This window comes from Tyto alba, unplaced genomic scaffold (assembly GCF_018691265.1).
Source record: "Tyto alba isolate M040663 unplaced genomic scaffold, T.alba_DEE_v4.0 Super-Scaffold_7, whole genome shotgun sequence".
Classification (NCBI taxonomy): domain Eukaryota; kingdom Metazoa; phylum Chordata; class Aves; order Strigiformes; family Tytonidae; genus Tyto; species Tyto alba.
In genome coordinates, this window is record NW_024881328.1 from 30,227,269 (window position 1) to 30,248,918 (window position 21,650).

Genomic DNA, 21,650 nt, shown 5'->3' on the forward strand with positions numbered 1-21,650 from the left:
ATTTGGGCTGTAACCTACAGCCTGAGGAGATGCTCCTGTCCTTGGCTGAAAGCATTGCTGTAGTTGATTGAGAGAGTTTTGTGTACAGTCAGGGGGAGTATTCAGGACAGCAACAGCATAAAAGCTTTGGCTAACTCTTCAATAAAGACCAACTTGAAGGACTTATAAGGATTAAGTAAACAAGTTTCAGTTAAACTCAATGGACATACACAGGAATTAATTGTTTCATATACTTAAAGTGAGTATGCAAACCTCATGAGGGTTAAAAAATGAGGGAAGGATGCTACCTCCCATCCACACTAACATAAAGGACATATTTTGGTTCTGCTTTGCCAGCTCAGCCTCAACTTCCCCATGTCACCCACATACTCAGCATGGAGCCTGCATTTAACACTATGTTCAAAGCACGCTCCACTTTACCTACAAAGATTGCCTGCATATATGACTAAAAGCATAACAACAATTTAAAAATTGCTACTTTGGCACTAGGTCTGAAAAGGTGTAAAAGAAATCAATATAACTATACCTTGCAGACAAATAAGATACTCAAGAGTATTTCAGCTAAATATGAAAACTGAAAGCCTAATCTAAAACTCAAAATGGTAGAGAAAAAGCACACTTTTATAGCCCAAATGGATAGATACATGCGTGCACACGCACACACACTAAAAGAGAACCAATTTTGTTCACCGTACATTTCTGGCCCTGACATTCATTAGTATTTCTGCACTAACTCAAAAGCCATTAATTTCTCTGAAACCCACACTAATCCCTTTGTAGTGCAGATAATGGGCAGCCATTCTAGAGTCATCTTCCCTTTCTATTAATCCAATCAGGGAGGCAGCGCTTCTGCAGCTCCAACTGCAATCTCCCTCGCTTCCATCAAGTACAGATGACAGTTCAAGCTTCTCCATAATAAGACAACTCGTAACCTTCCCCCAGCCACCCCTCCTTCATCCACACACAGGTTTGCTTGTCTTTTGTTGAGTTAGAGAAAGGCTATCTCTCCCTGCCTTTCACAGAGGCACCCCCCCTCTCCCTCCTTAGCCCCACTCCTTCCCTTCAAGCTCCTGTGAATCGGCTCCACTGGTTCTCACTCTAACTGGGACAGAACCAGTGACCAACTTGATTAAAATTCAAATGCCTTGTATCGTTTAGGTCAGGGCAATAGATGCTGGCAGAGACAGGTTGAATCCATATGCTACACATACACGCACATACCTTACAACCCACTGCTCCTTTATCTCCTCAACGTGCAGTGTGCCAGATAATACCTTTCCACTCAGAAAGCAAACGCTACCATCTCTCCATCCACCTTCCAAATGGAAACTGCATCTCTTTTCCTCCCTACAGAGACAGGCATAGTAAATTGAGGAAGAGTAAAAAAAGGGAAATAATCACAGTAAATGGCCCACGCCTGAGCCATTTGGAGTTATAATTTCAAGGGAAGAGGGGGAAGAAGGCAGAGGGAAACAAAGAGAGACTCAGCAGCTGGGGACAGGGCAATATTTTTGTCAGCATCTCTCCTCTCCTTTGGGAACTACCCACTTGTCCCAGCAAGGAACCCTGCACTGAGCATACACCTACCCCTCTCCACACTTGGGGGCAGTTGGTGCAACCAGCACCACAGGAGAGGGAGCCCAAATGTTGTCTCAGCATGTCCAGAAGATATATGCTCCTGAACAACTGCCTGTACTTGTGCCCCTGGTGGTACGGCAGGAAAACTTGCTGTTTTCTACCACTGAAGCATTTCTGATGACAGTAATATCAAGTAACTGAAGAAGAACTGAAGAAGCAGAGATGCCTAGTTTCTGAGGGGTTTGTCTCTTGAGGTCGCACTCCTCTTTGGATTCTCTAGTGTTTAGTAAGAGATGAGCATAAGTTACAGAGTTTTTGTCAATAGTCCTCCTGTTGGATTTCCATAGAACTTAACAGACACCTTTGGGACCTAAAATGTTCTCAAATTGGGTTGGGCTAGTCACCTGCTTGCTGGGGTTTCCTAGATCAGGGACAAACTGTACCTCAGCCAGTGTGACTCAGATCCGTAATGTCTACTTCCCTCCTACTTAGAAATACAGTCCACCTATTTTCCCACCTGGATTTGCAGGCATAGGTCTTTCAGGCAAGTATATCTGATGCCACTTGGTCTTGAAATAATATTGGTATTTGGCCACGGATTTCCAGCAGATGACTGTCCTGGAGCCAAATCTGGCTTTTTCTCCCAGTGCCACACCTTTTCAAGGGACCTCTACAGCACTGGGACTTGTAACTAGGAAGCCGTTTGCATTCATTTACATAAAGAAACAGCATCTCTCCCCATCAGAAAAGCATTCACGCTTTTTCATCTTCCTTAGGCCCAGGGAAAGCAAAACCCGCTTTGAAAATGTTGAACTTGCAAACTCTTCATCTTAGATTTACACCTTGCTGGTGAGGTTGGCTTAGCTGTTCACCAAAAAGCTCCCTACTGAATGAACTGCCTACATAGAAGGCTAAAACAACAAATTATTCTTTATGTCTTTCCCTTCAAGTGTGGCACTGTATGAGAAACTCTGCTGAACTCTACAGGATCCTGGCTACCCAGCCTCTCCATCTCTTTTTGCTCCTCTCCTTTTTGCTCCTCTGCAGTGAGCTGAACACTTGTATAGGGTTTGCTGATCAGACCACCAGCACCCTGTGCATGCTGACACAGAGCCTGTGCCGAGGGGGCAGTGGAGAAGGAGATTGGATTCAATCAAAGTGCAAGACCAACCCAGAACAGGACTCAGCTCTGGGAGAGACAGAAGTATGAGTTGAAAGAGACGGCTACCTACTACCAGCTAGGAGATGCACAAAACAGCAGCACTTGCAAAAGAATGAAGATCATCAAATGAGGATGGATTTGCTGATTTTTTTACAATTTCACTAAATTCATCTTTAAAGATAAGAAAGAAAGGGTATAAAGTGACTGTCAAAGCTACAAAAACAGGGTCAGTTCACATGAGGAGAGTTAGCTGACACCACTAAAGGAATGATAGCAACCAACCTGAAAATTCAGTTATGAAAGTCATCACAACATCACTGGAAGCAATCAGCACTGCCCCAGGAGATGAAAACTCTGTTCATTAGCTTTATGGAGTGTCGTAACTACAGAGCAAAAATCTCCATAAAGAATAACCCTCCCAACCAGAACAGCTTCACAACCAAACTCATCAGTGCTGTTTACTGTAATCCTCCTGCACTGTGAATTTATCCACTGTATGTGAGCCCCTCCCATGGCCTCCTACCGCACTCCCCTCTCCATCACTCCGCACCCTTCCACAGCCTCCCAGGCAAAGTCACATTTCCCTCCACTCGAGGCAGCTGCTCAGCCTAGCCCCCCCTGCTGCTGCTGCTCTCTGCCAGGCCCCCACGGCCCTTCCAGCTCAGAGGGTGCCCAAGCCAGAGCAGCAATCAGGAGTCAGCCTGCAGGGAACACATGCTGCACTCCCTGAATTAGCCAGGGGGGTTAGTGGGGAAGTACCATCTAGCAGAAGAGTTGAAGCCAGCTGATCCAAATTACACTCTCATTTGATTTTGGGCAAAGCACCTCACCTCTCTTTGTCCCTACTCACCCTCCCTATCTTTACTGTGTGGTGTATTTAAACTGTAATCTCCTGTGAGAAGGAGCTATCTCTTGCAAGATGCACAGACAGTCCCTGCAGTGGAGGGCATCCAACTCACATTCTATTTCAAGTAACATTTTTGCCTCCTCATATCTTGAAAGGCCCTAAATCTCTGCAGTAGAGCTACCTTTTTCTTGACTACCTTTTAATGCTGAAAATAAATTGGTCATAGGGGGAGCATCAGTTCTCCAGCTGGCTTGATACCTCTGGGATTATTTCCAAGTGGTTTGAGGCTTCCTGCTCTCCAGAGGGGAAAGTGCAGAAGTGTTGTTTCCGCACACCTGCCTCTCAGATGGCAGGACCATTATCTTCTGCACAACACCACAGACCTATAATGTTCTGCCATCCCAGTGGCAATTAATGGCCTACTAGTCTGCCCTGGCTGTGTAGTTTCTACATACTACAGATAAAAGACAGTGCTACAGGGGTGTTTTGCAAAATCATAAATGACAATTATGCTTCAGAAAACCTCCCTGGTAGATGGGTCAGGAGCTAGGCTTTACCTGGCCATCACTGGAGGGGAAGCATGAGGGCTGCATGTCACACTTCCAGTGTATCAGACCTCTCAGGATCTCTGGCCGCCTCCACCTCTGCAGCAGCTCTCATACCTGTCACACCTCCCCTTTCCAGCTAGCTGTCTTTACACCTTCTCCCTGAGCAGGATAACAACAGTAGCAACTGATGACATTGCTGTCTGCTGCTCTGTGACCCACCACCACAAACCTGCTCAGCACACTGATGTGTACCACTAAATGCTGCACGAGCCAATGTCCCAGGCACAGAGCTAGTACCAACCACCACTACTGCTGTCAAAGGTGAGGATATCTGGCAAACAAAGAAAACACCCCAACACAGTGGTTGCCAGAATGAGAGAAAGAAGCACTGTAAAATGACTCTTCAGAACTCAAGGATCACTCTGAGTCCCCAATCTGTGAATCAGTGGTGTGTTGCTCATGAATATAGATTTAGATGTCTTATCTCTACAAAAATACACTAGAGAAGTACGTAGATGTACAAGAGCTATATAAAGAGGGGGCCAAGCCTCTCTTGAAACGTCCCTTGCACAAACTCTGAGTACAAAATTATACCTTCAAAGTGTCCCAAATGATGACTAGGCTCCCAGACAGATTAAAAAAAATGTAAAGACGTGGGGAAGAAAAAGGTATTTTTTTAAACTGGTCAGTTGAAAGGAGGAGGCAAAATCCTGGCCTCAGACACAGTAGAATTTGGCCTGTTAGCCAGTTTTAAGGCAGTCGCCTTTTTCCAATATGTCTATTTTGCCATGCCACAGTGCCGCAAACACCCCACAGGCTCAGCTTCCTGACAAAACATATGGCCAAAATCAGCGGGGCTGGCTGAGTACCTCCATAATGGCTTGCTGGAGAGGGGCATAAGGCAACAGTCTTCTGCAGTGAGGACAACTCGTCAGTGTGCAGGTGCTCACCTCAGTGATAGCTCTGGAGTTTCCCAAGCTCACAGTCATGGCAGGCGAACAAAACAGCTGGGGGGGGGGACACGACACACACACTATAGCACCCACACTCTCAGGAGTGGCAGTGTTTGAATGAAAACATTCACATGACTATCAAAGATAACTGCTCACACATGGTGTTTTAACGATCTAAGGAAGCTTTCTCTGGATAGTATAGAAGCAGCATTCTCCCTTTGTTTGCCAGGCTACAAGCCCAAAAATACAAAAGCCTGCCTTGAATTTGCTTACAACTTCTGCTCCACTTACCGCTTGACACTGCTCCGTAGCACACACAGTGTTCATTTCTAGCACACTAGCTGTTTTGCCAGCAGGCCTAAGGAGACACTGCCCCAAAAGGCACAGCTTCTTTTCAGATCCTTTTCTTTCACAGCATATGGAAAGGATCCAGTTTCATTTTATTTGTATTATAAAAAAGCAAGCAGCAGGAAGAGATAAGCTCATAGTAATAAATATACTATGAAGATAAGGAAAAAAAATTGTGAAGAGTTAATCTATGCAGCCACTCGGCCAGCCTTGCAGGACTGGGAGACCTCTGCAGGCTCCAGAGGGAAGTCTTTTACTGCAATCAGGACTAACAGGAGTAGCTGAAGTTGCTCTCGGTATCTTAAATGCATTCATTTAATCTGTATTAAAGCCCTGGAAAGGGATGTCTCCACAGGCTGTGGCCACTATGACCCCTTCAGCCACTGCAACAAGCTTTTAGCCAACCTTAAAATACATTTTTCAGTATTTTGTGGAGAATAATTATCAGTCCCAGATACACATACCTGCAATATCTACTTTTTTGCTTTTGCTTTTCTCTTTTCAGCTCAGCTCACAGCAGCAGCAAACTCTATGGCAGGCTCTCTTGTAAACACACAGGGAAGAAATACCATGGCTACCTCCTAAAACCTGCACAGCAGCTGAACAGAACAGGTTAAGGAAACAGGTTAAAAGAGTGTATTTTCAGAGAACAGAAGTTCTCCTTCCTCAAAGAAGGTACCCCTGCCTTCAAACATCCCATGCAGAAAACCTCTTGTAGGGCACACAGCAAGCACTGACAAATGCCTCGTACCTCTGCAAAAAGCAACAGAAAAAGTGTGGGCTGAGCACCTTAGAGGTACTGACTGCTGCTGCGCTACACCTGAGAACTGGGAAAGGTTCTTCAGCTACTCCTACTAATCTATTTCTTTCCCTTGCTCAGTTCACCTCCGAGATCCCAGAACTTGACCATACTGAGTCTCTTCTGTAAAAAAAAAAAAAAAAAAAACCAAAACATTTTGAAGAGACCTACACTTCTGGCAGTAATGAGCACAGCAACTGGACTTGTTCCTGGTACCATATAGAAACTGTGGAACAGATGGGCTATAAGATACCTGGCACTATTGCAGACAGTCTAAAACCAAGAGTTTCCTTCATGGAAATCTGTCCATTTCTGGTTTTCTTAAGAGTGTTAATATGGCTATACTTCACAGAACTACTTTATAGATGTGAGGTTTTCACAGCTGTAAGTCACAACTACAAACTGTCTAACATGAAATCATGTTGATAAAGAGTATATCACACTCTAACACAGTTTGTTCATTTTTTCTGTATGGAGAAAAACTTTACTGGATTAACTGCATTTAAGTAGTGTCTAAGTGCCTGCTGAGGGTCTGAGAAGAGTACAACTCAGCTGCACTGCTACTACTAAAGCGGCACACTTTGGGTACACACTGCAGTGGGGTGACTGAATCCTGGACACAAATGAGCTTAAGGAATCCCACAGTTAGATCCACCTGTACACATAGCAACTTTCTTGTACTCTCTCTTCTTCTCATGGTTATATCATGGAAGGTTTTCTATCAAGCTGTTCTAGACACTAGTTTGAAGTCCTGCTATAGACTTGACTCTGGATATAGCGAGGCCCTTCCAGGGCTTCCAAAAGGTTGGTGCATCTCCCTGGGGTCTGACATCTCTAAGCAAAGTGGACTGGAACAGCTGAAGTGGGAGCCAGGGTCAAATGAGGACACCCCTGCAGACAGCCCAGCTTCTGAAAGCACAGCAGCAATCACCCAAGAGCGGGAAGAGACTGCAGTATGCAGTCCCTGACTTCAGAAGCAATGGCGTCCCAGCACTGCAGCTGCTAGTAAAAACTCTTTGTTTGCTGGAAGGGGAAGAAAAACCTACATCACTGTTTCCATTTTTCATTTTACTTCCTTTTATGAACAGTTGCATTGTGCTGTCTTGTATCTGCATGTAAGGGAGAGGGGAATGTAATTTGCTTCATCCCAGACAGAGGTGCAATGCATTAGGGTGCATCCCAATGTACTCTTGGAGTTGCCTGAGCCCTGGACTGACAGCAGGGAGGCCAGTTCAGCCTCAGACTCTGCTGCTCAGCAGCAGCTGGATTGGTGACTTGCTTCTGGCAGGTTGGGAATCCAGTGGTGGTTTGAAACGACTCTCACTGAATAAGTACATGAACAGGTCTTTAAATATAGAATGGCTTTCTGAGGGCTGTGTGGGGAAATTGGTCCAAAAAGATTAAGCTTAAAACTTTTTCAGAGATACGGATAGACCTATAATGGCTAGACTGTAGTGGTGTTTCTGTGGGCATATGTTACATGTTAAATTAAACCCATGAGATGTCCCGGATATAGCTGACAAAAACTGAGAGCTCTGTCTCTAGGCTTCCAGGTGTGTTCCTGTTCTGCACCTCTTTCATGGGAACAGACCCCCACTCTATGGGAAGCAATATCTCTCCATAAACAGAAATAACATCAGGCATACTTGCCTTTATCAACCAAGAGCACCCTTCTCTGGGTTACACCAACTATGTCACAATATAACACAATAATCTACAGGTGTGCATATGTATATATACATACATATACCTACATACTATATATATTTATATATGCACACATCCACAAATACAAACGTTTAGGCACCTGCTTTTCATACTCCAAAACAGCTGACTTGTCTGGAAAACCTGACTCAAAAGGCTTGTTTTAACTCTAAATAGGCTACCTATTCATAACTGGAGTCATTGCACCACACACACATGCACACACACCCACACCCACGCACACACACACACGCTCACACATGCACACACACACGCTCACACACACACGTGCTTTCACAACCCTTTATTTTTTTAATTTCTTTGTTAAGTCCTGCTTTTATTTAGATTATAAAATCTTAATGGCACTAGCTGCTTTCCCGTAAGTGCCCAGTCCACTTCTGGTGTCTACAAAATAAATGATGGAGACGGAGACACTGTGTCAGTGTTTCTGAAGCCCTGCACACAACCTCTTCCAGTGCCATGCTTGAGAAAGGAAAAGGAAAAAGTATCACTTGCTGAAACATCGCTTCATTTGGCTCACTGGAGACGCCTGGCTCAATCTGATAACAAGACTTCCTGTACCCCATACAAAGCTGGCAGAGATGCCTTAATATTGACAAGCACAAACTACATGCTTGAGTTTTTGTTAATTGTTTATGGACTGAATAGCCAGCATTTCTTAAAGAAACAGAGCAGAGACCTCAGGCCTCACAGTAAAGCTTTGTATGCCCTCTTTTTAATGGCCACTCTTTAACTTTTATGAAAACTGCCTCTGTTTGGATTTGTCATTCTCCCAATAGCTTTAGCAGTCAAAGTTTTTTTAGTTTGGAAAAATCAGGTAAGGAAATTATCATAAATACGTAACAAATAAATTAGTTTTTCCCAAGTCAAAGCAAACAAAATAGAAGCAAAAGTAAAACAAGCTTAGTTTTTCAAACCAGGAAAGGAACGTAAGTCAAGACTGGTTTAAAAGCTGATCCTTAGGCAGGCAAACAGACAGAACTGTACCAAAGACAACAGAACCATGCTGATTTCTATCCTCTTAAGTGCTACCTCACAGTTGTTTTTTGGGGGGTTTGGGTTTTTATTCAACATGCAGCTTCTCTTTCAAGTGAACTATTAAAAAAAAAATAGGAAAGCCCTCATGTCAACAGAAACAATAAAGCACCGGCACAAACCCGTGTTTCCTTGGATGTCCTCCTCTCCCTTGGTTAGCGCCAGGTAAGAGAGCAGAGCGCAGTTGTTGTCCTGACCAGGCGCAGGTGGCTGCTGCAGGGAGGTGCCCGTGAAGACCACCCCCCAGTTCACATGGCTGATATCGGAGCGTGACCTGTTGTGTCCTGGCTTGAATGTGGAGGCTTCCTCATTCTGCACCAGGATGTCGTTCACCGAGCGAGGCCTGTCTCTCCTCCTCTGGCAGATACTGAAGATGTTAAAAGCTGCGGTCTCCCCTTCCCCTGCCCAAACAAGGTTGTCAGCAGCTGTTCCCCTCTGCACCACACGCTGATCTTTGGCAGGGAATGCTGTCTGAGCTTTGGTTTCCAAGAGGCCATTTTTGCAGTGATCCCAGATGAGGCTACTTTTGGCTAAGGAGGCGACGTTCCTCAGATTCCTGCTCTCTGTTATCTGATCAAATACCTCATGCCCAACCAGTTCAGGGACCTCCTGTACACCATACACCTCAGAGGGCTGCACAATCTTTTCAAGCTTAGTATCAAAATTATTGAAAAAGTCTTCAGTCACTTCCAAGGCAGGGCTAATGTCATCAACTTCAAGAGCCTCCATATCCTGTGCTGCCAGTGGGCCCAAGGTGTCACGATGAGTTAAGATACCACATCAATATCTGGAGAAAGAGCGGCTTCACATCTGCCCTTGGCACACCATTAACTTAGAGGTGGTGGGGTAAATACATTCACTAGCCACAATCCTTAGTGGTAGAAAGGAATCCAATCACCTTGTCTTCAGATGGGAGATTTAACATCCACTGATCAAGTGGGCTACAATCCCTTCATGAAATAAGCTCATAGTGATGGAGAGTACCTGTAAAGCAAAGCAAAACATCATGTCACTAAGGGCCTTTTCCCAGATAAATATGTTTAAACACATCACTCCTTTCACAGTCACAGTCCCCTTGATTTTTACTTTATCCTTCATTTGTCAACAATGTTACTGCGTATGAAGAATCCCTTCAGGGTTTCTGTTGCTCACTGTGTGTGCGCCCTGTGTACTATCACTTCTTGAACTGGAACCTGCAGAGAGCAGGATGGGGCACCAGATAAAGGGGAACCAAAGTGATGCCATTTATTAATGAAGCTTTAGAAAGCTGCTCCAAGAGGTGGTACTGACTAGCATCACAAATGCAGCCACCTAGGGAATGCTTAGTACAGGTTCCCATAGGACTATAAGAAAAAGTTGAGAAACAAAGGATTAGTAAAATAGGCCAACCAGCCTCAAATAGCTTGTCTTTTTCTCCTAGATTGCTTGCACTCCCAATTTTAGGAGACCAACATGAATTTTACAGCAGATACCTTGCCTACTTGTCTGCATAAATAGAACTGTGGTATTCGCCTAATAAATCAATGCTACTAGGCTGCTGCAGAGTGCTGCACATAGAGATTCGCTCTCAAATATCACTGGGAACCTAAGTGAAACCATGTGGCAACCTAAGCAGCAGAAAGACAATGCATCCTACGAACAAAAAAAAATAAACCATATCCTGCACCGTCACAAAACAAACCATATCCTGCACTATCACAAAACAGCACATCTTTACTTCCAAGCTGTTGATTCACTGAGCAAAAAGTAAGAACAGTGAAGGGAGTTAAGGCTAGAGCTATTGAAGAGCTGTATTGACCCATGTGAGCTCAGGCCTGTGAGGAGGAAGGAAGAGGAGGGGTTTCTATTCCCTGTGGTGCAATAAGGGGGTGCCTCATTGCTGACTTCTGTCACACTAAGCCTACTGCCTTCTAAACTCTCCCTTTTGAAGCTCCATCCACAGTGCTGCCGTGCTCAAGGGAAGTGTACAGTAGGTATGTTTAAATTGGGGGAATCAGTCAAATGCGAGCAAGTTCTTGAGACCTGGAGCCTGGGCATTTGTGCTAGCAGGAGAACAGCTCTTGTGGCTGCTAGGAGAAAACACAGTACTGAGAGCCTGTACATGTACAACAGCCCAAAGTCAGAGATCTACACCCCAGTTTTGACCACATCAGCTCAAGTCCTAGAAGTAGCAAAGCTGCGTTATCTCAGAGCTCTGCCCAGATTAATACACTCTTAACAGAACTAATTAGCCTGGGCAGGGCTGATAATTAGCAGCTCATTAGCTTGTCAGTGCTGCTGGAGTGCTACCAGGACCCATGAAGATTTACACTTAGCAGGAAAAAACATCTATTAAACAGCATCAAACACAGATAACGCTTCTATTTAAGGTTCTTTTTTAATCCAGAACAGTCTATTTCCCTAACTTCTATTAACAAAGTCATTTAAATAAGCACCCTTTCCCATAGCGAGACAGAGGGAGGAAGGAGGCTAGCAGCCCCCCCCAAAAGTGGGCACAGAATCCTGTAGCACAAACCAACCCCCGCCACAATCACCCACTGGCTTCCCTCCCATCCCTGCTTCAGCTGTGGCCAGCCATGACACAGTTGTGTTTGAAAGCATGCAGCTCACCCTCCCTCCTAACAGATCCGCAGATCAGACCATGATCTCTGCAAACACACTCTAAGTAAGTAATTTTCAAAAGCAATAATCACATACATAAGTCTGGAAACTTCAAGCCTTTACACTGGGATCTTTCTGCCCTTATCTCTTCACTAGCCTCATAGTGAACCAGGAACAGGATCAGCTTCAACAAATAAACACAGAGTGAGACACTGAAGGCAGAGCCAGAACTGTGACTAGAGGGTTGAACAAAACAGATCTGGAGTGGTTTCAAATCAGAACAGTATGGAAAGAGACTCTTTGCAAAGCTGTACAGCTGTGCCAGTTGATGGCAGTGGGAAATAAAGTCATCCTGGGCACATGTTCACTGTCAGCTTAATGCAGCATGGAGTTTACTCTTGAAGCTCATTCCTGCCAGCAACCCCAGAACAGTGCTCTGCTCCCTGATACCTTAAGAGCTTTGGGAGACCCAGGAACAGGCGAAGGGATGTGATGTGGTGCAACCTGTCCACTTATTCTACATCCTCCTATGGCATGTCTTTAAAGCAGAAATGATATTTGGAAGTTGCAAAACTGCGACAGACATTCACTTGAACAAAACCAGCACTAACATAATCATATGCCAACAGTGAAAGCTGCAGGCTGGCCCATTCAAAGCTGCTGCTTCACAGGTGTTGGTAGAGAATACACCCTTGCTCTCACTCAAGGGACTAGAGCAGCAATCACTCCAGAAGGGCTTGTGACATGCCACTGAAGTATTTCAGTGGTAGCAGATGCAATGTTACTCTGCTCTTTCTTTTAAATCATTAGAAAAGGTGGAAGCAAGGGGAAAAAATAGACACTTACATTTAACAGGTTCATTTTTAAATGCCGGAGGCTTCATGTGGCTGCACATTTACCTGGATCCTGTGAGACTGGAGCTATCCAGTGTCGTGCAGCCAAGTGTGTTGATGCCGAACTACAAATTGACCTCATATCCAGTCAGATGCTGAATCACAAAGTCATGAGAAGATGACAGGCCCCTGCATCACACAGTTCACAAATTGCAGCACTTATACCTTCCAAACTACTCTGTTTGCCCTGCTCAAAAAAGATGTGAAAGGTGACTTCAATGGTGCAGGCTCATCCCTTCCTACACTGCCAAGAATGTCTTTAGATCAAAGAAAGAGTTGTGCCAGGAACTCCCACTAGTGCTGGGATTCTGCAGTCACATATCCTCCATAAACACAATTTGGCATTTTCTGACAGTGGCATTCAACAAAAATTTAATTCAGACTTCTGCACAGATTTGGTGCCAAATGAAAGCAAACTTTGATATGGCAGTGAACAGCTCCATCAGAATCTCTTCCAGGAGGGAAAGCAGTGGAAATCACTTCCTTCACATGAAAGGGAAAAAAGGCAAACAATAGGATAGGATGAACTCTTTTCAACTGACTGTAAAATGTATTGCCTTACGTATTGTTTCTTGGAAACACCTGGAAATTTCCAAAGACATTCAGTCTAAGGCAGTGAATAGGAGAGGAAGACAGTATCATCAGCCCAAACTATTAAAGACTGCCAAAGCTATAGGCAACTGTAAGCAGGGATTTGTTATGGGAAGTAGAAACCTAACAGCTCATCCAGGCCCCTGGGAGCTACTCTTACTGAAAAAAAAGGTGAAGGAACATGGTGCACTGTACTTAGCAAAAACTGCTGGACACAGGGATTGCAGCAGCTGAAAAACATGCTTGTCTGTATGTCTGTCTAGCACAGCTTTCATCCATGAACGTGCAGCAGTCAGATAAGTAATGTGCACTTACAATGAGTAAAATCTTTACCATCACAAGTTTATAGTGGCCACATTACTCATATGGCTGATGAAAACAGCAAGGATTGCTGGTCATGCCACATGAGACACCGAAGTTCAATTTAGCCAAGACTATTTCCCTTGAGAACAAGGACTTAACTTAGGTGACAGCACAGTCTGACAGCAGAGAAAAATCACGGATGACAAACACCAAGGAATATACTCTGGAAGAGATCATTTAACTTCCTGTTGTGCTTTTCTGGATCCCCATGGGCCAGGGAAAATACCCAGGCATCACATGGCAAAAATTAAAAAGCACAGAAAAGGCAAGGGTAGAAAGCAATCTTGCAGGTGCTACACACTACCACAGCAGGCACTCTCTGTGCACCCCCAGCTTACATTTTATGTTCAGGACTGTTTATTCTAGCTCAGGCAGGAGAGGAAGCTAGAGCCAGTACGTCTTTAGGAACCAGTGACTGAAGAGATCTATTTAGCTCACCAATCCATACAAAAAGTTTATATAAAAGAAGAACCTTTCAGTTTGGTTTCCTAAGGAAACAGGGTTTGTGCTACCATCCTCCCTATCTGCCAGTCATTCTCCTCCTTTCTTTTGAACTGCATAGGTAACTTCAACTAAATGTGACAAAGCAGTAAGGTCCTTAAAGATGCAGTTTTTGAACTGTTGTTCAACACTGGACAAGAAACAGGCCCAAACTCACCCTCCTGCTAAGGGAGAAGCAGGCTAAACTCAGTCTCTTATCCTTTCTAGGAGACCGGTGCCACCACATGGGTCTCTCCAAATCAGCCACAGCACAAGTGGTCAGTGTGAGATGGACCTGCAAACACTGCAAGCAGAGGGTGAAAGCAGGAAGGAGAAATAGGAGACATCACTCAACCTGAGATAAACAGTCTTGTTGGTTTTGTTGCTCACAGGACCTCCTCTTCAGCACACAGGTGAAGAGATGTATAAAACAATGAGTGGTACACAACAGTTAAATAGGGACCTCCCCTCTTCTCTTGTATTTGGAGAGAGAATTAGAAAGGAACAATCAACGATGTTCACAAAAAACGTGTACAGGAGGAAATACATAAATGAGAGTAGCGCTCAGACAGCAAAATATAACAAAAGGCAGGTAATAATGTTAAAAGTCCCCCAAGTCTCCCTGATTCCTAAGGACTTTTAGGCTCAAATGCCTCGCAAGGATTTGGGTGTTTCTGAGAATCTTATTTCAAGAGCACAGGAGGAGTTTTACAAGTTACCTGTATGCAAATAGAGTGCAGGGGTGCCTCAGACACTGGAGAGCTTGTCCTATCCCCTTCTCAGCACCCTGGAACCTGCCATGGGAACCAACTCTGCTTATCTTGTGCTGCATTGCAACTGTGGGCTGAAACTCCAATGCCAACAAGGAAAACAGAAAGAGATGTTCTTTCAGTTGGGTACACAATTTGGTTAGCAGAGCATATTCAAGCAGCCTCAGGGACCTTTATTTCTGTTACACTGCAGGCCTGGACCACTACAGTCCAGTTTACGGGCTGTGACAAGCCTGGTCTGAACAACAGGTCATCTGAAGAAAAGACTGGCGTACAGCCTATTTGAATACAGTCCACCAGGGCTGGAGCAGCTAGCACCTAATAAGCTTTTCTGCCTGTCAGTCTCAGCAACCTCAGCCTGTGACCTGAATGTCTTTCACTGGCACCTTGAACAACCACAGCCTATGAGTTTTGCTGCTACAGGGATTTCTGACTAGCTCTGTGGGTCATAACAGCCAAGTGTTTCCCCAGATCTAAATGGGACGCACTTAGGTCAATGACATCCCTGAAAACCAGGCTCTGAAACATAACTGGTTCCAGACAGGCCGTAACTGGTTCCAGACAGACATAGCTGGTTCCAGGGACGGGTATTTCCTTGCAGCCCATGAGGGACCTACCACAGGGAAGCACACACCCACACTGCAGCCCATGGAGGACCCCATGCCAGAGCAGGTGAACGTTCCCCGAAGGAGCTATGCTTGTGGAGAGCCCATGCTGGGGCAGGGAAAACATGTCAGGAGGAAGAAGAGTCAGAGAGGAGCTGTCGTGGACAGACTGCAACACCCCACGTGCGCAAAGTACATCTTCAGTGTGCCAAAATGGTGGATATCTTACTTCAATTAATTGACTGAATTATTTACAGCACAGAATGTTTCATACCCCACCCTCCCCGCCATTAGAGACACAATGTTTAGGATTATTGGTCCTTCTGTCTATACAGTGGGCCTTTATTCACTGCAGTGTAGGAATTGGTTTTGGGACAATTCAAAATGGACAGGAGCCAGCTCAGAGTGTGCTTGTATGGCAAACCTCTGAGGAGCACATGCACTGTAGCACTTCAGGGGGTAGGACTCTTTCCTCATATCAAAAACCCTGGCAGGTTTCTAGGGAATTCAATGCTGTTAAATAATGCATTTCTGAGATCAGAGGCAAGAAACAGCTCATGACACGAACTGGTCAAATTTAATCAGAAGCCTTCATCAGAAAATAGCTGTGGTCACAGAGACTGAAATATTTCTCCCTAAACTTAGTTCAGTGGACTTTCACCAAACCTTCGGTCTAGCTCCTGCAGCAGGGTTGATTTCCAGGTAGATCTGGCCAAGATCCTTAGATCTAAGGTAGATCAGCCATGAGGCAGATTTCCTCTGAAGAGGGGTGTTATCTCCAAGTCCTGTCAGCCTTTCCTAGTCTTTTTAATTTCTGCCATACAGTCAAGAAAATGGCCTTCCAGCTCTGCAAGTTAGAAAGCCCCATGTGTGCTGAATGGAGCTGGGCTCCGACAGCTTCTGAATTCTTGCTGCGGAGGTTGGACCAATACACTAATTATCTAATTAAATTAATCGTTTTAATTAGTTAATTGATCTAATTATCAATTCTATCTACATTATTACCATACAGTAATGAATACTAAACGGTGCTTATAGTAAACATTAATTTTAACTGCACTTCGGAAACAATAATTAAAATGCAAGAAACTCTAAGCTGAAAAGCACGCAACAGCCTGCTGCACCAGAGCAAAGTGGGTCTAGAGGGTGAGGAGGACCCAGCAGTGGAGGAAGACAGACCACAGGAAGCTTTTCTTGCCAGGAGACTGACTCCCCAAGATCTTTATCACTGACTCAGCTGCCTTGCAGCCATCTGACATGAATCCCTCCTGGCTAGGGAGCACCACGGCTTAATGAGGGGCTGTATCACTTCCTGCAGATGAGTAACCATTTGAAATTTCAGTGGCTGGACTGGGTCTCCAGAAAGGATGAAGGACTCTTGGCAAGGAAAGGAACAGAAAGCAAAACAGACTGACTGGAGGGGAGTTAGCTGATGGTGACACACGGCCCAGGCTGCAGGCCAGCCAAACACATCAGCATGTGGGCAACTTCATAGGTTTCATCAGACTAAAATCCAGACTACTCCCTCGTGCATGCTGCCTGGTAGCTGGCTGACCTTGCAGGGAAGAATGCCAGGCGTAGGGGAACAGAGGCTTTCCTGAGTCCTAGCACTGCCCCTGTAGATGATCTGGATACAAACACCTCAAACCCACACTTCAGGCACAAATGGACAAACATGTCCACATGGCCCAATAGAATGAAGCAGTGCAGTGATTTGGCCTGGCACGCAGGTGTGTGGTCTTAAACATGCCTGTAGTCTCAAATAACAACCCAAGGGAGGGTGAATGATTTGTACACTTGGGTTCATTTGCCTTGTGTGTATGGTTTGTCTAAAGTTGTATAACTTTCATTTTACATGCTGTCCTTGACTACAAGAATTCCCGCCTGTTCTGCCAGGCAGATAGACACCACAGAACAGTCTGTTACCTCCCGAGTTCAGCACAAAAAGTACAGAGACTGTCAAGGAACAGGGTATTCAAGAGGAATGATACAAACCTCCTCCAGTACAAGAGGGAAATGATTGAACTGGACATTCAGGAAACAACAAACAGCATGTGTCACTCTAATATTTCTAATTGTATCTGCACAACATACCAGCTTGTCTTCTGCCAGGATGTGGGGAAACTTTGTATATGCCAGGTGAGATAAAACTTTTAAAATAACCAACCAACCAACCAAAACATTTCTGGCTGATACAAACTGAAATTTTATAAGTATCTCCCCACTCCACACTTTATAGAATTATGGTGAAGGGAAAAGACAGCCAGCCCTTAAACGCTTGATTTTTTGTTTAATTTTTTTTTAAAGTGATCAGAAATTAAGACATATTCAGCTTTTCCCTCTGAGTTCTGAAGAGAAATTAAAGGCACATTTAATTCCTAGGGATGTTGCTCCTCCAGGACTCATTTACAGGGACTGCTGAGCTTTGAGCTGTTGTGTGCAGCAATGCCCTGCTGCACCCTGAGGTGGCTGCATTTAAGCAGTGAAGGACATAAAGAAGGGGGGCTGCCAGATGAAGACATTTATCTCCTTATAACTAGAACTCAGAAGATACTTTAGGACCTTTCTAGATGAAGCACTAGCTAGTATAAAAAGCAATGTAATAACTGATTCCTTCACCATCTATGCCAGACAACTAATTTTTACTTATTTCGGCAAGGTAGTTTCTTTGAGGCACACCAAGCAGGAAGCAATGGTCACGCTCCAGCACAGCCCAGTATAACCCCACAGCTGGGAATAACAGCTGCCGTTGCCCCAGAGGCCAGAAGGAGGGTCAGAAACACAGCATCTCCCCCAAGAACATGGGAGACATTTCTTCCCTGAGATCACAGCACAGGTGTATGAAAGTACACTTGGCATCCAAATCTGTCCAGCACACAGGTTTCTGAGTAGCCCTGATCCGTGACTGTAGCCAGCTCCTCTCTCTAACCATGGTGCCCAAAGAGCTCAGCTGGGACAGTACAAGCCTTTCTACGGTGAGACTTGGCTTTCCCATAACTATTAGTGGTTGAATGCTGACACTGACGGAAATACGGTGTTTAATAAAAAAAACCTCATTTCGAACCTCAAACTAAGCTCTCCTCTTGTCTTTCAAACAGTCAGGACCACAGTGGTTTGGCACATTAATTATCAGGGGAAGGAAAGGAAACAATGATCCAAATAATGCTGAAGTTCAGCAAACTACCACAGCAACCCAAACCCTCGGGTCCTTGCAGCCCTGCCACAACAGCTAACCCCGCAGGCTGGCTGTAACCACATGTACCACTACAGTTGTGTGACTGGTCAGCACAAACACTTGCTGTTTCCTAAACTGAACTATAATTTTATTACAGAAGATCTTAGTAGAAGCCCAGTGGAAACCTCAAAACATCTGATGAAATTGAAATGTTAACAAATAACGTGTCTTTCACCTGATGAGGTTCTGCAGGAATGATGTATCTAGCTACTGTAGACTGGCAAGATCCTTCATTCCACTATGTAGTGCCCTGTTCCATATTTTAGATTTCTGGAGTTAATCCCAAACTTAATTCACTGATTTTGGATAAATAAGACCTGAAAATGGCAAGATAAAAACAACTGCTAGTTGAAGTGTACGGTCATTGGTCCTACTAAGATTCAGACGCTTTCTTATTCTTACACACTGCAACTTTTTGTAGTCGCTCAGTGGGATTATGTAGTGCCTAAAATTAGATTTGACCATACATCTTGCAGGATCCGGGCCATAAGTGCCTATTTGCAGAACAGAAAACAGATGAGGAGCAAATCATGATTCCTTACACAAATCTAATCTCGAGTTTCTTCCCCTATCTTACCTTGCAATGCCAGCAATCTTGGCATTTCTGCTGATGCTCCAGCTAGCACACATTCCCACATAACTGATACTCTCCTCTCTGGCCTACTCGGTTCCAGAAGGTTAATTCCACCGGCTGTGTTTGGGCGCTTGGTCCGTAAAAGAAGCAATTTTACTGCAATGTAAGAAGACCACGGCATTATGTCACGCTCTAGGCTACTAAAATAGAGAGCGATGCCTGCACACCGTGCCTACACGTACTGGAGTTTGACTCCACGGCCGGGGAGCAGCCCAAATTCCTGCTGAGATCGTGAGCGGCTATGGGTGAGGGAAAACTAAAGCAGAGGGCCTTTCTGGGCACACGGGAACGTGTCTTTCCAGACGAGCACATGACTACAGACGTGTTGGTGCTCCGAATGCAAACGCAGCCGCGCCCGGGTCCTCGCACACAGCCCGCGTACGCGCTCGGCGGGCGGGCAGCCCGGCCCGGCTGCCCGCCGGGGAACCTCGCCGACCCTTCGAGCCCCGCACAGCCCGAAGGGGGGGTATTTACCTGCCGCCCGGGGCCCGCGCTCTGCCAGTGCTCCGAGGAGGGGCTCCTGGCGCTCGGCCCGGAGCGGAGCCGCCGCCGCCCTGGCCCGGCCCGGCCCGGCCCCTCCTCGCTACCGGGCGGCGGGGGCTGCGTCCTGCCGCAAAGCCGTCCCGGCCGCCGCGGGAAACGGCGCCGCGGCACTAAGGTTCCTGCCGCCGCCGGCCCCGCCTGCGTCCCATCTCCTCTGAAAAAAAATAACCGTAGGAAACCCTCCGTGTTCTCCTACATAAACGGGTAAAATTGCGCCTGTCCGTCTTTAAAGCAGCCGAGACTCTCAGGGAGCCGATACTTCAGCAGGGACGGAAACCGCAAAATCCTAAACGGATTTGTAACAATCCCGAGTGGAAGCGCACTTACCGAGGCATGACGGCTGCAGGGAGCAGCACACCGCCTGAATTTGTATGGCCACGGGGCAGCAAAAAGGTCTCTGGCACAACCTGTTACCTAAAGAAGACAAAAAGTTACAAGACAGTTACAAATGTCATTGGTATGTGGCGTGCGTGGCACCTCACCCAACAATACCTGTCCCTTGAAAATAACCTCATGGCGAGAAACACCCACGTGCAGGTTAGGGATATACCTGAATTTTGACGTCGGGTGTACGCAGACCAGTTGTGAGCAGCAGGGTTTTAAAACCCCGGGCACGACCTCACCGCCTGTGGCCCAGGGGAGCCAGCGGTGCAGCGCTGAGCAGCAGGGACGAGGTCTGGGCTGAAATGTAACTGCACGACAATGTGGTGCTGAACCGAACCCACACCAAAAGGCAGGTGTTAGGTTAGCTTTTCCATCAGTAGCTTTTCTTCTCATCCTCACACACTGGCCATTTAGTATATACTGCAAAACGTGACTGTCACAATTAACAAAGTTGTGTTTGTATGGGTTATCTTCTTTCAGTGACACTAAGGATGAATGAGAGCCTTTGGCAAAAAAAAAAAAAAAGACCAGTTTATCTGACTGAAAATTAATTAATCTTGGCCTTTACAAATATTAAATTACTAGAGCACCATACATTTCAAGCCCTGCACCTGAGGATGAATGGCTTCTTCACTACATAACGAAGATTTATCCTTTTATTCTAAGAAGCTGGAAGTCAAGCTGTGTGGAAGGTTCTGTTGGATAGCCACCACCATGTCTTTAACCAGTATATCCTGCTTGAAACAGCTCGTGATTTCATGTTGGAGGACAGTGATATGCTTAAACAATTAGTATTGCAAAATCCGGAACTTGCATTCTTAAATATATATAGTAATAACAACAAAAACTTTTCCAAGGTTCATATTTCTTCAGAATTAGAGCATGTTGTCCTGCAGCTTTGAAGGACAATGTTGGTCATTTATTCTTTTCCGCTGGGACATGGACTGCAGGAAGAGAAATCTCTACCTGACAAGAGGAAGAAAATGAGTCACCTATTCTCAGATTCAGTTGCTTTAAGATGTGGTGGAGGGACAAAGCTTGACTTCCAGGTTTGTCCCCCCTTGCTCATCAACCATCAACATCTGGCCCAAAACTGAACAGAGTGCATAGAGACATTCTGGTGGTTAACTGTACGAGTAAACAAATTGTGCCCTGTGTGTCCACGTGATGAAGACGTAACAGAAGTCATCTTCCTTCTATTTGGAATGCCTCAAATGTCAGCTTTTTCTTAGCTTTTAGATTATGGTTCTGGAAGTCTAGAGAGTTAACACCAAAAGAGGGAGAAAATAGCTCTATCTGTCAACACGAGAAACTTAACTGAGCTGCTTTCCTTCTGGGAGAGTTTGCAGGACTGAGTGCTCTTCCTAGATCTGAACATCTCCCATGAGTAGTGCAGAATCATCTTCCATTGTACCATGTATTCCTGAGTTTGGCCCCTGTTGATAAGAATCCAAACATATTTCTCAAACTGGGAAACTCTCAAGAAACCTTTGGGTACATCATTTGCTAGCATACAGTGGAAGTAGCAATGTGCATTTACTGTGGCCATTGACAGA

The 21,650-nt window shown here is 45.3% G+C and overlaps 1 protein-coding gene across 6 annotated transcripts in view; it reads right to left on the bottom strand.

The window, feature by feature from the left end:
• PLEKHM3 (pleckstrin homology domain containing M3) overlaps positions 1–21,423 on the bottom strand; it is a 132,041-nt gene extending 110,618 nt beyond the window's left edge. For 2 of the 6 annotated variants that reach the window (XR_006164573.1, XM_042784334.1), the window contains exons 1-2: positions 19,642–19,773; positions 9,118–9,979 (exon numbers count right to left, since the gene is read on the bottom strand). Coding sequence is in view for 5 of the 6 variants with exons in the window: in XM_042784334.1 (XP_042640268.1) it covers positions 9,118–9,724 (607 nt within the window). In the remaining variant the exon portion in view is untranslated. Of the gene's footprint in view, positions 1–9,117; positions 9,980–12,442; positions 12,485–19,110; positions 19,264–19,641; positions 19,774–20,037; positions 20,125–21,412 lie in introns of those variants that run through there. The other 4 variants (XM_033010917.2, XM_042784335.1, XM_033010918.2 and 1 more) reach the window with 4 other exon arrangements.
• Positions 21,424–21,650: the final 227 nt, after the last annotated feature.